Source organism: Eptesicus fuscus, chromosome 5, assembly GCF_027574615.1.
Source record: "Eptesicus fuscus isolate TK198812 chromosome 5, DD_ASM_mEF_20220401, whole genome shotgun sequence".
NCBI classification, from domain to species: Eukaryota; Metazoa; Chordata; class Mammalia; order Chiroptera; family Vespertilionidae; genus Eptesicus; species Eptesicus fuscus.
Window position 1 is genome coordinate 62,620,067 of NC_072477.1, and position 14,204 is coordinate 62,634,270.

Consider the following 14,204-nt stretch of genomic DNA (forward strand, 5'->3'; position numbering starts at 1 on the left):
AACGCGAGTAAAAGACGACTGGAGTCCAGACCAAACTAAAATTTAGGGAACCTTTTTTAATTAACTGGCCAGCTGTCTGCTCTCTTCACCCAGCCCCGACCCTTTGTTTCCGACCATATTTATACCCATTTACTACCTCCTGTTTTGTTTTGTTTTTTTTACAGAGCAAACAATTTGAAACAATTTAAAGCAAAGTGATATTTCTTAGGCAAAATCAACATGTCATTTTCAGGGTCCTGGTGCCTGGTGGAGTAAGTAACTGCATCCTGTTATCAGGAAAGTTAACAGGTGGTCTATCTTGTAAGGCTTACTGATATCCTGTTCTCAAGAAAACTAACAATTATCTATCCTGCGAGGCCATTTTGTTAGCTGCAGCTGGGATTTAATGGCCAAGTTATTTAGGGGGAAGCATGCTCAAAAATTTCCACTCTCTCACATGCTGTAGCAAAGGTGGACAGCAAGTAGGCGTTTCCAGAGCCGAGTCCGCTTTTTCCTTTGACATCCATGGTGCAACCTTCCCTCCACCCTCTATTTTGCCTGCGGGGGCCCTTCTTCCCAGCTCTCCACCCTTACACCCACCCCAGTGCTGGGAGTGTCGGCTGGGTGGGGTCCTCAGTGTTGACTGAAAGTGAACCAGGCGTCAGGCACCTGTGTCAGAGCACAGAGGCTGGCGGGGCCACCCAAGCTCGGGGAGTTCATGGGGAATTTGTGTTTTGGTTCCGGGACTGATAACACTTAGGGGTGGTGTGAGGAATGAGTTCTCCGCGATCGTGGTATTTCCCCACCAGGTAAGTATTGGGAGGAGTTCTCGGGCTTCCTGCAGCCCCTTTGAAGCAGAGGATGTGGCCAAGGGAGCCCGGCAACAGACTCGGGCCCTCTCACCACCCCAAGGACTGACTTGGTGGCCCATCCACACCATCTCTTGCCACCCTCTCTGCCTCTGCTTGGGAAGCTGTGAAATCACAGCAGCTTACAGCCCCTTGGGGGATTTGGAAATGGAAAGGTATTCCTTGAACTGCTGTTTCATTTTCCAGAGTTGCCCGTGTAGCAGGCATCATGAAGCCCATTTAACAGACCAGGAAACTGAGGCTCCAAGACATTGACGTAGAAGACCCAGCCCAATTATCACTGTGTGGTAAGTGACGTGTCTTTATCCTGGTACTCCTAGCTTTCCAGGGGTCCCCTCTGAAGCTCCTAAGTCCCTTTCAGGTTGAGTGGCCCTGGCTCCACCAAATCAGAGGAAAAGTGGCTGCTTGTGAGCTTAACACAGTGAGTCCACCTCCTTCAGGAGCATTTCTATTGGAAGCCCCTGGGCACCACTAAGCTGGAAGAAGAGTTGTGTGTGTGTTGTTTTGTTTTAAATATATTTTTATTGATTTTGGAGAGGAAGGAAGAGATAGAAACATCAATGATGAGAATCATTGATTGGCTGCCTCCAGCATACCCCACACTGAGGATGGAGCCCACAACCCAGGCATGCGCCCTGACCAGGAATCAAACCGTGACCTCCTGTTTCATAGGTCAGCGCTCAACCACTGAGCCATACCGGCTGGGCTGAAAGGAGTGTTTTGATAGAAGGCAGCGGGCAAGTCTGGCCCTAGAGCTAAACAGGACTCAAAGCAGGCATAGTGGGAGATGTGACTACTGAGTGTGTGCTTGTATTGTGTGTAGACAGAAGTCTACCCTCCTCCAGAGATGACATAAGAAAAGTAGTGTGTGCCCGGTCAGTGTGGCTCAGTGGTTGGGCATTGACCCATGCACCAAGGGGTCAGGGCACAGGCCCAGGTTACGGGCTCAGTCCCTAGTAGGGGCCATGCAGGAGGCAGCCCATCGTTGTTTCTCCCTTGTCGACATTTCTCTCTCTCTCTCTCCCTCTCCCTTTGTCTCTATCTAAAATCAATAAAAACATACATATTTTTAAAAAGCTCTAAAAAAAAAAAAAAAAAAAAGGTAGTGTGTGACCTGAGCAAATTACCTGATTTCTCCATTTCCTTAGCTGTAAAATAATCACATGTATTTGGCTTACTGTAAGAGATCATTAATGTTAATTTTTAACAGTCAATGAAATTATATTTGATGCACAAAATGTGTGGCTTTCAAAAATATTGGACATTCCCCTTTGTGAAATTATAAACCCATGCCCTTTCCTCCTTAAACAGAGACAGAAATTATGACAGTAGCCTGGCACTACAAGCAGAATTTATTACCCAAAGCAGTTTGAGGAATTCCAGGTCACAGCTTTACCCGGTCACGAGAAAATCAGAACCTCTTCGAAGTCACCCTCCACCCCCACCGGAGTGAGGGTTTAATGGCTGCAGCCCAAATTAAGTCACAGCTACTATATCCTCATCCCTGACTAATAATCTTAAAGTCACAAATGGGCATAATGTGATTGACTCTTACACAGTCAACTTAAAATAAGGTCACAATTTTAGAGAGATTATTCAGACAGAAAGACATCAAGAGTCTTAACTGGCTATGAGAAGGGGACGGTTTTCTGTTTATAGTTAATAGAATTACATGGAATTGTATAATAATCCTAGAAGGGGATGCTATTCCTGTGGTGCATCTACCAAACCCTCCTGGGCTAATCAAAGGCATGATTTAAGGTCTCCCATGAGGACCCCCTGTGACTCTCCTTAGATAGATAGGCATCTCCTGGTTGCCTGTGACAACGAAGCCGGCAATGGCTGGGGGTGGGGGATTAGGAAGGTGGCTATTCACCTTGCAAACACAATTCTCAGGGGTTGAAAAAGAGGCCGACTTCAGTGTTGAGAAGTTCCCTGACTGTTTCTACATTTGAGGAATACAAGTTGGTTTGATCTCATGTGGGATTTTGTTTGATTGGTTTTATAATTACCCTAGACCCAGAAGGTCAGTCCCTTATTCTCCTTGTCATCAAACCAAATAGCACCTATGTCTAGAAACACTGTGCTCTCAACTAAAACTGCTGACAGCCCCTCATCCCAGGTCCTGAGCTGCAGATTTTCCTGAAAATCAGCTTCTGGACCAGTTATGTCTCAATCAAGTTGTCTCTTCATAACTCAGCCCTCCCATCCCCCTCCTGACCAGTCACGATGGAAGCAGGAACTCAAGGGACAGATTTCTTCCCTCACTTGACTCAGCAGAAACAGGTTATTCTGACTATAAGTTCCTCCAAACTATCCCTGCTTGTGTTTTTAAGGCATACCAACCGCTCTGTGTAAGGCTCTCTGCTTGTAATGAATTATTTTAATCACCCTTACTACTTTAAAGAAACTTCTGCCTTAAAGCCCACCCTTGCCTAGCCATTTAGCCCTGAGATGCTAAAAGGGTGGGAATGAGGGCAGAGCCCAATTAACATCAGGGATTCTGATCATTGGGGTCGCACTTGATCATGACTTTCAATCCCAAACCCTTTTTGGATGTTTCAAAGGCCTCCAGCGCTTTCTCCAGAGGAAACCTGTGGGTCACTAAAGACTTTACATTCACAGACTTGGATGCAAGCATTGAAATCGCCATCGGCCATCTGTAAAAAATCACAAGCGTTACATTCAACCTTCAGGAGGAAAGAGCCAGGCCCCCAAATGTACCAAGCACATCAGTTTGGCCATATTCACTGACAGCACTGTGGTTCTGCCAGGTCAATTCTACAGACCAAAAATGGAGGGAATGATCTTAGAACTTATAATTTGGGAGTTCAGAGGCTGTTTTCCCAAATGCCCACTGGCCCCTCTGCAATGTCTGCCATGAAGCCTAGAATTCTTTTGGCATGAAGGCATGAGGCATATGGAGGCCACTGTGAAAAGGCAGATGAGCCTTAGGGAGGCAGGCCAGGATAATCCAATCACACCCCTAAGCAGCTCAGCTTGAGAGAGTTTACTGGCACTCTGGTGAGGGAATGGTTAGACTCTAAAGGTGTAAGGGACACTGTGGGGAACATGGTCCTAGGCAGAGCTCCCCAAGGGAGAGAGTGGAGCCACAGAATGTGGGCTGAGGCACAATAAGACCCTCTCACTTCCCAGAGTGGGCCCTGGGGCTCTGGAGTAGGAGGCAAGGGACGTGAGGAGTTCTTGCTGTTGTCCTTTCTCTCCTTCTTCCCTTTGAAGAGGGAAAATGGTCATCAGGCAAAGAGAGGAGAGGAGAGGAGAGGGCCTGACAGACAGCCAAGAAAAGCTTGTTTCAAAATCCTCCTCTGTCCCTCTGTCCTTCCGTCCCTCCCTCTGCCATCTCTGCCCTCCTGTTCTTTTACCAGGAGTGAATCCTCTCTTTGGACCTCTATCATGTCGCATGGCTATCCATGTGACCACAGACAGCTCGTCAAGAATAAATAGGCAGAGACTCTTAGTCCCAGAGGCCTGCCCTGGTCTTGTTGGCCACTCGCCACCCCACTCACCCACAACATACTCACGTGTTGCAGTATCGAAACACGCCCTTGATATCCACTTCTCGGATGGCTGCGTGCACTAGGGGCACATTGACCATCTCAGAACCCAGTCCCACAAGCATCAGGGTCCCACCAGAACAAGTGGCCTGAAGAGGAAGTAAGAACAAGAAAACCTGAAAGATAAGAAAATACAGACTTCCTGCTCATAGCAGTGTTACAAATATCTTCTGATTGCATCAAGCGAGTATCCAGAAATCCCAGGAATGCTTCTCTTTATACTGCTGAACTCTTCAACACGGCGACCAAACTCAACAGAGCAGCCGAGTAAACATTATCTTCCTTAAAGATCCTGAAATAATACACTCCACCACGGGAGGACAAGCAAAATGGGAGCATCTTTCACTGTCCACAACATCCCGTGACATAGCCAAGGTCCTCCAGACCCCAGTGAGAATCTCCCCTATAAACATTGATCTTCAGCAACCCTGGCACGGCTTTCAACGCTTTACTAACTCATACCAGATGCTGGCTCCAGCTACTTCCTCATCTCAGCACCTGCTCCTCCTCCAGTGTGCCCACCCACAAGACAGGACTTTTGTCAAACCTCTAAAGAACCACCCTCTTGTGGGGAAAACTATTAAGCACTATACAAATGAGGAGGACTACTGGAAGTTTGTGGTTTAAAAACTGCCTCATACATGCAAGCTGGCATTTATAAATATCTCTGTTCCAGAAATATTCATCCCGATAGCATTGGCCATAATGGATTTTGTCTTCCTTGAACATATATCTGCCTTATCAGTTCCATCCTGGAGTAGGCCAGAGAGTGCAGTTTCTCTTGACAATCTCCACATAACTCCTGTGTTGTGCCTGCTCCAGAGAAGCAGGAAAAAGTTGCTGTATCCACTGGAAAAGTGGGGGCGAGAGGTCAAAGTTGTGAGTGAGCCACAGAAAACTGAGAAATGTTCTAGGAAAACTGCTTCCCCCACTGGTATTTCCTCTCCACCTGGTGAGGAGGGAGAACACCTTCACACTGGCCATCCCAAACAGTTTGCTGACCACAGACGAATGCTTGGGCTACCTGATCGCTGTCTCATGGGTGTGACCTCTGCATGGAGGAGATGACATCAATTCTACCCTAAGCATTTGCCACTTCTTCTCATGAACATTACCTAGTCATGATAGGCAGGAAAAGAACTCTCAGGTATGCCCATGCAAGGTGCCGCCGCCTAACCTGCCTGCTGATGGGGCAGCCTGTAGCATTCTACAGCACCCGTCATGCATGATGGCTCCACCTCCACTCAGGAGAGGCACAGGCCTCAGGCCTGGTGAGGCTCTTGGGTCACATTTACCTCCACGCTCACCTCAGGTAGCTGGTAACTGGGCCCCCACTGTTAACAGCTGGAGATGCCAGCTGTTTCCATATGCTCGTCAGGCAGGAGAAAAGAGGAAGGAAAGCCTCGAGGTGAGAAGCCATGTCTTTTACTGCCTCTCTGTCCATTGGGGGCGGGCGGGGGGGGTGGGGGTATGGTGTGCCTGATCTGCCAACAACTTGAAGACAACAGACGTACCTCACTGGTTATCATAGACCTCGAAGTGCCCAAGCCATGTCATGAACTGACTGATCATACCCATCACCTCTGAGTTGTGGTTTCTCTTGGTCCCAGGGTGAGGGTGCCATCTGTTCCTTCCTCCTGTCACCATTTAATCTGTCCCTGATGCCATGGGCATCTTGGTAGGAGGAGGGCTTGGCAGCTCTGCCAGGTACCGGGCCAGAGGGCCATGCCACACTCACCTCAGGGGTCAGCTTTCCCTGGGATGTCTTGCGTGATTCAAGTGCCCTTGTGTGTGACCCAGCTATGACTCAGAAGGAAGGAGGAAGCCCAACTGCTGTGGGGAAGCATTCTGGAAGGCAGGGCAGGAGTCCCAGTGGTGGCAGGTGCAGCCAGCGCTTTCCCCAGCCCCACCCCTCCTACCTTAGCATGATTGCCCACTGGCTTCTTGTCTTTTCTTTCCCTCCCTCTCCTAAGCCGTGCACAGAGTAAGGAAAGCACAGGCATTGAGGAAGTGTGCTCAAGGCAAGCCACTGGACCTCTCATTGTAAAATGGTGACTCATTTCACGGCTACTGTGCAGATTGGGGCTATCACGTTTATAAAACACCTAGCAAGCTGAACTGGTTTGGCTCAGTGGATAGAGCGTCGGTCTGCGGACTGAAAGGTCCCGGGTTCGATTCCATCAATGTTTCTAGCTCTCTATCCCTCTCCCTTCCTCTCTGTAAAAAAATCAATAAAATATATTTAAAAACAAAACAAAACAAAAAACACACCTAGCAGAAGACCTGGCACACGGTGAGGCTTGGAACCTGGAACATATTCTTTCTCTCCTCTTTTCCTCATACTTTGACTGCCAATGCCACTTCCCCTCTCTACCTTCCTGCCAACTTCTCATAAATTACAGGTGAGCCCATGAGGGACTTATCAGGTATTGGTAGCTTATCCCCTCCTAATTGTGGGAGAGGACAACAGTAGCCAACTCTGACCCTAAAAACTTACCTTTGTGATTAACTGAACTACTGGCTGTCACTTTCTATAAATGACTTAAAGACCACAGTTTTTCTCCATAAAACAGGATAAGGGTTTCCCACACTTAAGACATGCTTCCTCATTCCTCCTTTTTTTTTCTTTTTACAGAGAGGAAGGGAGAGGGATAGAGAGTTAGAAACATCAATCAGCTGCCTCCTGCACACCCCCTACTGGGGATGTGCCTGCAACCAAGGTACATGCCCTTGACCGGAATCAAACCCGGGACCCTTCAGTCCACAGGCTGACGCTCTATTCACTGAGCCAAACCGGCTTCGGCCATTCTTCCTATTGATCCTTTATCAAGAGCTCAACTTTTATGATCACAGATATGGTCGGGACAGAAAACCCACCCTAAATGTGTGGGTCACTTATCTTTCAAGGACCATGTATATTTGTTACCTTGCTTAACCCTCACAAATGTCCAATGATAATGTTAGGCAAGTGCCGCTATCTCCTCAAGAGAGATCCCTTAATTTTGACGGGGGACCACAGAGCAAGTCAGTGGAGAAGCTTGATCCTAGGACCCCTGACTTCTCAGATCACTACCCCAATGGGTTCCCAGCCCTGCCCACATCCCACTCACGTAGATGCCCGCCTGGATGGCGGCCTCCGCCCCAGTGCACTCGATGGTGACTTCTGGCTTGCACCCCAGGAGACCCTCCACTTTACTGGCGATTTCCTGCGGGCTCTCCTTGGTGATCTGAAGGACAAAGTCAGCCCCAACTTCCTTGGCTTTAGACAACCGAGAGGCAGACAGATCTAAAGTTGAAAAAAGGTTTCCTTCAAACTGAGAAACTAGATGGCAGATGAGGGAGAAAATAAAAACGGAGGTGCAGCCCTGGCTCAGTTGGTTGAGTGCAGGCCCGTGCACTGGGCTCCATCCCAGTAGGGGGCGTGCAGGAGGCAGCCAATTGATGTTTCTCTCCCTCTTTCTCTAAAAGTAGTAAAACCATATTTTTTAAAAATGGAGGTGCAGGTAATAATTCCAATGAAGCTCTGGTGTAGTGGGTGGTGTTGCTGAGCCCAACATACATACTGTCTATACCTTCACACACTCCCATACACATACATATCTACTTACACGCACACACAGTCTTCAAACACACACACACACTTTCACAGATACCTTCTATACACACACTGATAGCTTCTCCTCACACCCTTCTGCATTCCTACTACCCTACTCATCCACACACCTGCATACCACACAATTCTACACACTCATCCACACATACTCAGTAATAACATCTTCTCACACATATGCATACTCTCAGATACCTTACACACACACAAATATTCTCTTAACAAATGCCTTCTCCACATACACACCCCCTTTGATACCCCATGTGCTTCTAAACACACCCACAATGCTGTTGGATACCCGCACCTCACACATATACACTCATGTCTGTCACTCATAGCACACACCTCACACACAAACATCCTTATAAATATACTAGAAGCCCGATGCATGAAGATTCGTGCAAGAATGGGCCTTCCTTTCCCTGGCTGCTGGCACCGCCTTTCCGCTCCAGCCCCGCCTTCCCACGCTGCCCAGAGGCCGTGAACGGCTGGGGCAGTGCAGAACGCCTGCATCATCATCATGGCCCCGCCTCTGGCTGCCCACATATGCAAATTAACCCACCATCTTTGTTGGGATAATTTGCATACCCACTCCTAATTGGCTGGTGGGCATCACACATGTGTGGTCAATTTGCATCTTGCTCTTTTATTAGTATAGATTATACTTCCCACTAACCTCACATCACATACATACCATACAAACACACCCTCTGTCTCCTGGACTTAGGCAAATGAACCAAGGGCTGAGCCTCGTTTAGGACTAAGCAGGCAGTATGGGCACCTCAGATCTGTACATAAAGAGCCAGGTCTCCTTCTCCCAGCAGCTTCAAAGAAGAGCGTCCTCCTGAGTTCTGACTTGGTCATCCCCCTGAGTGGGCTTCTCAATCTTGGAACCCAGAGAAAAGGGGAGAAACCCCTTCAGAAACCCAGTACCCACTGAAGGGAATAGGTCTTATGCTTCTGCCTCAAACTATAGGCCCAACTGTTTCCCCCTCAAGAATATTTTTAAAAAGAAAACCTTACCAGTCACCACCACTTGAGCTGCACCCATTGCCTTGGCCACCAGCAAATTGACCAATCCAATTGGCCCTAAATAAAGCAGGAAATGGAAGGTGTTTGTGAAATATGAAGCATCAGTTCTTCCCCCTGTGCAGGCCACAAGCAACAACCATATCTTTTGTATACCTCTAGCATCTATCCTAGTGCCTGACACATAGTGAGATCTTATTTTTTTTTTTTTTTTTTTTTTTTACAGAGAGGAAGGGAGAGGGATAGAGAGCCAGAAACATCGATGAGAGAGAAACATCGACCAGCTGCCTCTTGCACACCTCCTACTGGGGATGTGCCCGCAACCAATGTACATGCCCTTGACCGGAATCGAACCTGGGACCTCTCAGTCCGCAGACCGACGCTCTATCCACTGAGCCAAACCAGTTTCGGCCATAGTGAGATCTTAACAGCAGTTGACTGATGCATGAGTAAATAAGTACATGAGGGATTGTTTGCTCCTAGGGCTGGATTCTGCTTGGTCCTCTCCCAAACAGAGTTCTAAACTTTCCACTTACTCTTTAGTACTGTGTGGGGATAATGTCAACAAAATCAGAGGGTTCAAGGAAGCATGTATTTTCTTAGAGGTTATCTCAGAAGGTCTGGATACATTTCCCTGTTCTCTCTTTGACCCCTACCTTCTTAGAACCCACCACACCTTCCTAAGGAGAGACATATTGTTTTATGTGCCCTCCGAGGACCAGCCTGGAGTATCCTTAAGTGAGCTGGCTCCCTAAGTTGAGGCAGCTGTTCAGGCAGCCTCAGGATGTTCAGGTGACTAAGAATCAGCCTGGAGACCTGCTTCCCCACAGTATCTACCTGCTAGATGGCATGATGGTTTTAATACAAAAACCCACAAATATAAGGCTTTTCAGAAAATCTTTGGGGATTTTCTTTTTGGACACTCCCCTGGAAAATAATTTTGTGAGTTCCCCTAGAAAGCAAAACACTGGGAAGTACCTGAAATGACCAACAAATGGATTAATTAATTAAATAAATTATGGGATACCACACAGTTAATTAAAAAATTATGTCATAACTCTTTTATATCTGACATTAAAAATGTTAATAATACATTTTTTAAAAAAGAGTAGGTAAAAAAAAAAAAGCATATTCAACATGATCTCATTGAAAAAAAAAAAAAAGAAAAGAAAAGAAAGGCTCTACACCAAAATGTTAATAGTGATTCTCTTGGGCTGATGGGTCTATGGGTAAATTTCTGTGTATGCACATGTGGTGTGTATGACTTGTCTTTTTTTCCTTTAATTCTCTCCTGAGGACATGTTTAGAGAGGGTGAGAGGGCGAAAGAAATGATTAGTTGCCTTCCATATATGCCCCAACCAGGGATTGAACCAGGTATGTGCCCTGACTGAGAATCGAACTGGCAACTTTTGGTGTACAGGATAAGGCTCCAACTCACTTGAGCCGCTCCAGCTGGGCTGACTTCTTTTCTGCCTATGACAAAGAGGTATTTTAAAAATCTGTCACCTGAATCCAATGGCCTGCTCGCATACTGAGGCAAGTCTGTTCTGTACCCATCACCCTACTTAGGAAGCCCTGTGGTCACTTATTTGGCACTGCCAAAGAAAAATCAGCGCCCAGCCGGTGTGGCTCAGTGGTTGAGTGTCAACATATGAACCAGGAGGTCACGGTTAGATTCCTGGTCGGGGCACATGTCTGGGTTACAGGCTTGGTCCCAGTGTGGGGTGTGCAGGAGGCAGCTGATCAATGATTCTCTCTCAACATTGATGTTTCTATCTCTTTCTCCCTCTCCCTTCCTCTCTGAAATGAATAAAAATATATTTTAAAAAAGAAAAGAAAAATCATTCATAAAATTGCATGAGGATTAAAACTCCTAGAAGAAAATATAAGCAGTAACCTCCTTGACATCAGTCTTGGTGACGATTTTTTTGGATTTGACATCAAAAGCAAAGGCAATAAAAGCAAAAATAAATAGGTAGGACTATATCAAACTAAAAAGCTTCTACAAGCAAAAGAAACCATCAAAAATGAAAATAGGAGAAAATATTTACAAACCATATATTTGTTAAGGGGTTAATATCCAAAAGATATAAAGAATTCATACAACTCAGTAACATACATACATAAATAAATAAATAAATAAATAAATAAATAAATAATTCCATTATTTCCTGGTCAAGGGCACATACCTGGTTGCAGGTTGAATCCCTGGCCCAAGGGAATGTATGAGAGGCAACCAATCAATGTGTCTTTCTCACATCAGTGTCTATCTGTCTCTCTCTGTCCCACCCTACTTCCCTTTCAATCTCCCTAAAAATCAACAGAAAAAATTTCCTCAAATGAGGATTAACAATAACAACAAAAAGTGGGCAGAGGATCTGAATAGACATTTTTTCAAAGAACACGTACAAATGGCCAACAGGTACATGGAAGAAGGTGTTTAACATCACTAATTATTAGGCAAATGCAAATCAAAAAACCAATAAGCTATCACCTCAGACCTGTTACAATGGCTGCCATTATAAAAAATAAGAAATAACAGGTGCTGGGAAGATGTGGAGAAAAGGGAATCCTCGTACACTGTTGGTGGTATTGTAAATTGGTGCAGCCACTATGTAAAACATTATGGAGGTTCCTCAAAAAAACTAAAAACACAGCTATTAAGTGATCCAGCAATTCCACTTCTGAGTATTTATCTGAAGAGAAGAGAAGAGAAGAGAAGAGAAGAGAAGAGAAGAGAAGAGAAGAGAAGAGAAGAGAAGAGAAACACTAACTCAAAAAGATGTGTGTGCCACCATGTTCACTGCAGCATTGTTTACAATAGCCAAGACATCAAAACAACTTAAGTGTCCATCGATGGATGAATGGATAAAGAAGATGTGGTATATATACAATGAAATATTACTCAGCCATAAAAAGAAGGAAATCTTGCTATTTGTGACAACATGGATGGCCTTTGAGGGCATTATGCTAAGTAAAATAAGTCACACAGAGAAAAACAAATACCATATGGAGAAAGATAAATACCATATGATTTCACCTTTATGTGGACTCTGATACAAACAAAAAATCCCAAGCTAAAAGATACAGAGAACAGACTGGTTGCTGAGGAAGGGGGTGGGAGGGTCAGTGAAATGGGTAAAGGGGGTCAAAAGGTACAAACTTCCAGTTATAAATAAGTCATGTGGATGTAATGTGTAGCATGGTGACTATAGTTAATAAGACTCTATTGCCTATTTGAAAGTTGCTAAGAGAGTTAATCTTAAAAGTTCTCATCCCAAGTAAAGGAAACTTGGTAACCATCTAGTGACAGATGTTAACTAGACTTATTGTGGTGGCCATTTTGCAATACTGTTGACCCTTGAACAACAAAGGTTTGAACCACGCAGGGCCAACTTATATGCGGATGCTTTTTACAATAAACACCTACAGTACTATAAATGTGTCTTCTCTACCTTAGGATTTTGGTAACATTTGCTTTTCTCTAGCTTACTTTATTGTAATACATATAGCATGCAAAATATGCTTTAATAGACTGTTTATGTTATTGGTGAAGCTTCCAGTCAACCGTAAGCTATTAGTAAAGTTTTTGGGGAGTCCAAACTTATATGTGGATTTTCAACTGTATAGGAGATGGGTTTCCCTAGCCCCAGTGTTGTTCACAAGTCACCTGTACATGCAAATATCAAATAATTACATTGTACACCTGAAACTAACATTACCTGTCAATTATACACCCTCCCTCCCAAAGTGTATGAGGAACACCAGATCATGCCCAGCAGGAGCGTGAGCATGCTGTCTGAGTCACCCGCAGTTAGAAGTCTAGAATGATTCTGCCTGAGGCCGCTAGGGTTTGTTTGGGTGGAGGAGAGAAGGCAGCTTCCCAGTGCGAGCAGAGTGCTGGCTCATGGTGGGGCTGGGATCCACTCCTTTCACTGGTGGTGGGCAGGGCCCACCTCATTCCTGGAAGGACCGGAAGGCCACTTCTCTGGTATGATTTGGAAGTTCCAAAGTTGTTCTTCCCTTTACTATCAAAAATATTTCCCTAGCCTTAGCCGGTTTGGCTCAGTGAATAGAGTGTCGGCCTGCGGACTAAAGGGTCCCAGGTTCAATTCCGGTCAACGGCACGTACCTAGGTTGCAGGCTCGATCCCTGGCCCTGGTCGGGGTGCATGCAGGAGGCAACCAATCAATGTGACTCTCATCATTGATGTTTCTATCTCTCTCCCTCTTCCTTCCTCTCCAAAATCAATAAAAATATTTTCCTAGTTTCCTGTCAAGGTTTGAAATGTAATCCCAGGTTGCATTCTTTAAACAAATAAAAGAGGTCCTGTTGCCTAGGAAATAACTTCATTTCTGCAGATATTCACTTATTTAGCAAAGTGCTAGCCACCGAGGGGATGGGACATGGTAATCCTTTCCTACCCAGAAAGATCCCAGGACCAATTTCAAATTTCATCCTTTGGAGGGGGAATGAGATGGGCAGAGGTGCCCCCACATTCTCCCTTAATGAACTCATAACTAGGGTATCGTCTGTTTCTTACCAGCTCCACACACAAAGACCTTGTTCCCCAGGGTGACTCCAGCTCGCCGGCAGGTATGGATCCCCACAGACAGTGGCTCAATCAGGGCCCCTTCCTCAAAGGTGACATTGTCAGGAAGCCTGGGGAATCAGTCGTTCAACACACTCAGTTAGTCCCTCTGGGTTGACAATCATTTATTGAGCATTTATTTATGTGCCGGGCAATGTGCTAAGCAATTTATATAAATTCACTCGTGTAAATCCTCAGATTACATGTAGTAGGTAGTATTATTCCTATTTTACAGACAAAGAAAGTGAGGCTGGGATGATTAAATAACTTGCTCTAAAGGTTCAAAACTAGTGAGAGGCTCAAAGGATTTGAAATTGAAACCAGATATACACATAAGCTACATCCCAGCATCTCATTTTTTTACTCAAGCAATCCCAACTATCAGCAGCTTTGAAAAACAGTGATTTAGAAGCTGGCGTCACTCTGTTCATTGTCTCCCCATTACACGTTCCAGAAGAGCCACATCGGATGGCGGCAGCTGCCTGGCTGTCCCAGGCCTGGGTAAGGTGGGGAAAGGGCCTGTCTGCACACAGCTGGTTAAATGCTGTGT

The 14,204-nt window shown here is 45.6% G+C and overlaps 1 protein-coding gene across 1 annotated transcript in view; it reads right to left on the reverse strand.

Moving 5' to 3' along the window:
- Positions 1-2,182: 2,182 nt before the first annotated feature.
- The window catches only part of SORD (sorbitol dehydrogenase), a 35,348-nt gene continuing 23,326 nt past the window's right edge, over positions 2,183-14,204 (reverse strand). The window contains exons 5-9 of the mRNA XM_008143088.3: positions 13,607-13,725; positions 9,057-9,122; positions 7,534-7,709; positions 4,391-4,512; positions 2,183-3,508 (exon numbers count right to left, since the gene is read on the reverse strand). Coding sequence (XP_008141310.1) covers positions 3,343-3,508; positions 4,391-4,512; positions 7,534-7,709; positions 9,057-9,122; positions 13,607-13,725 — 649 coding nt within the window. The 3' untranslated portion in view covers positions 2,183-3,342. The remainder of the gene's footprint in view (positions 3,509-4,390; positions 4,513-7,533; positions 7,710-9,056; positions 9,123-13,606; positions 13,726-14,204) is intronic.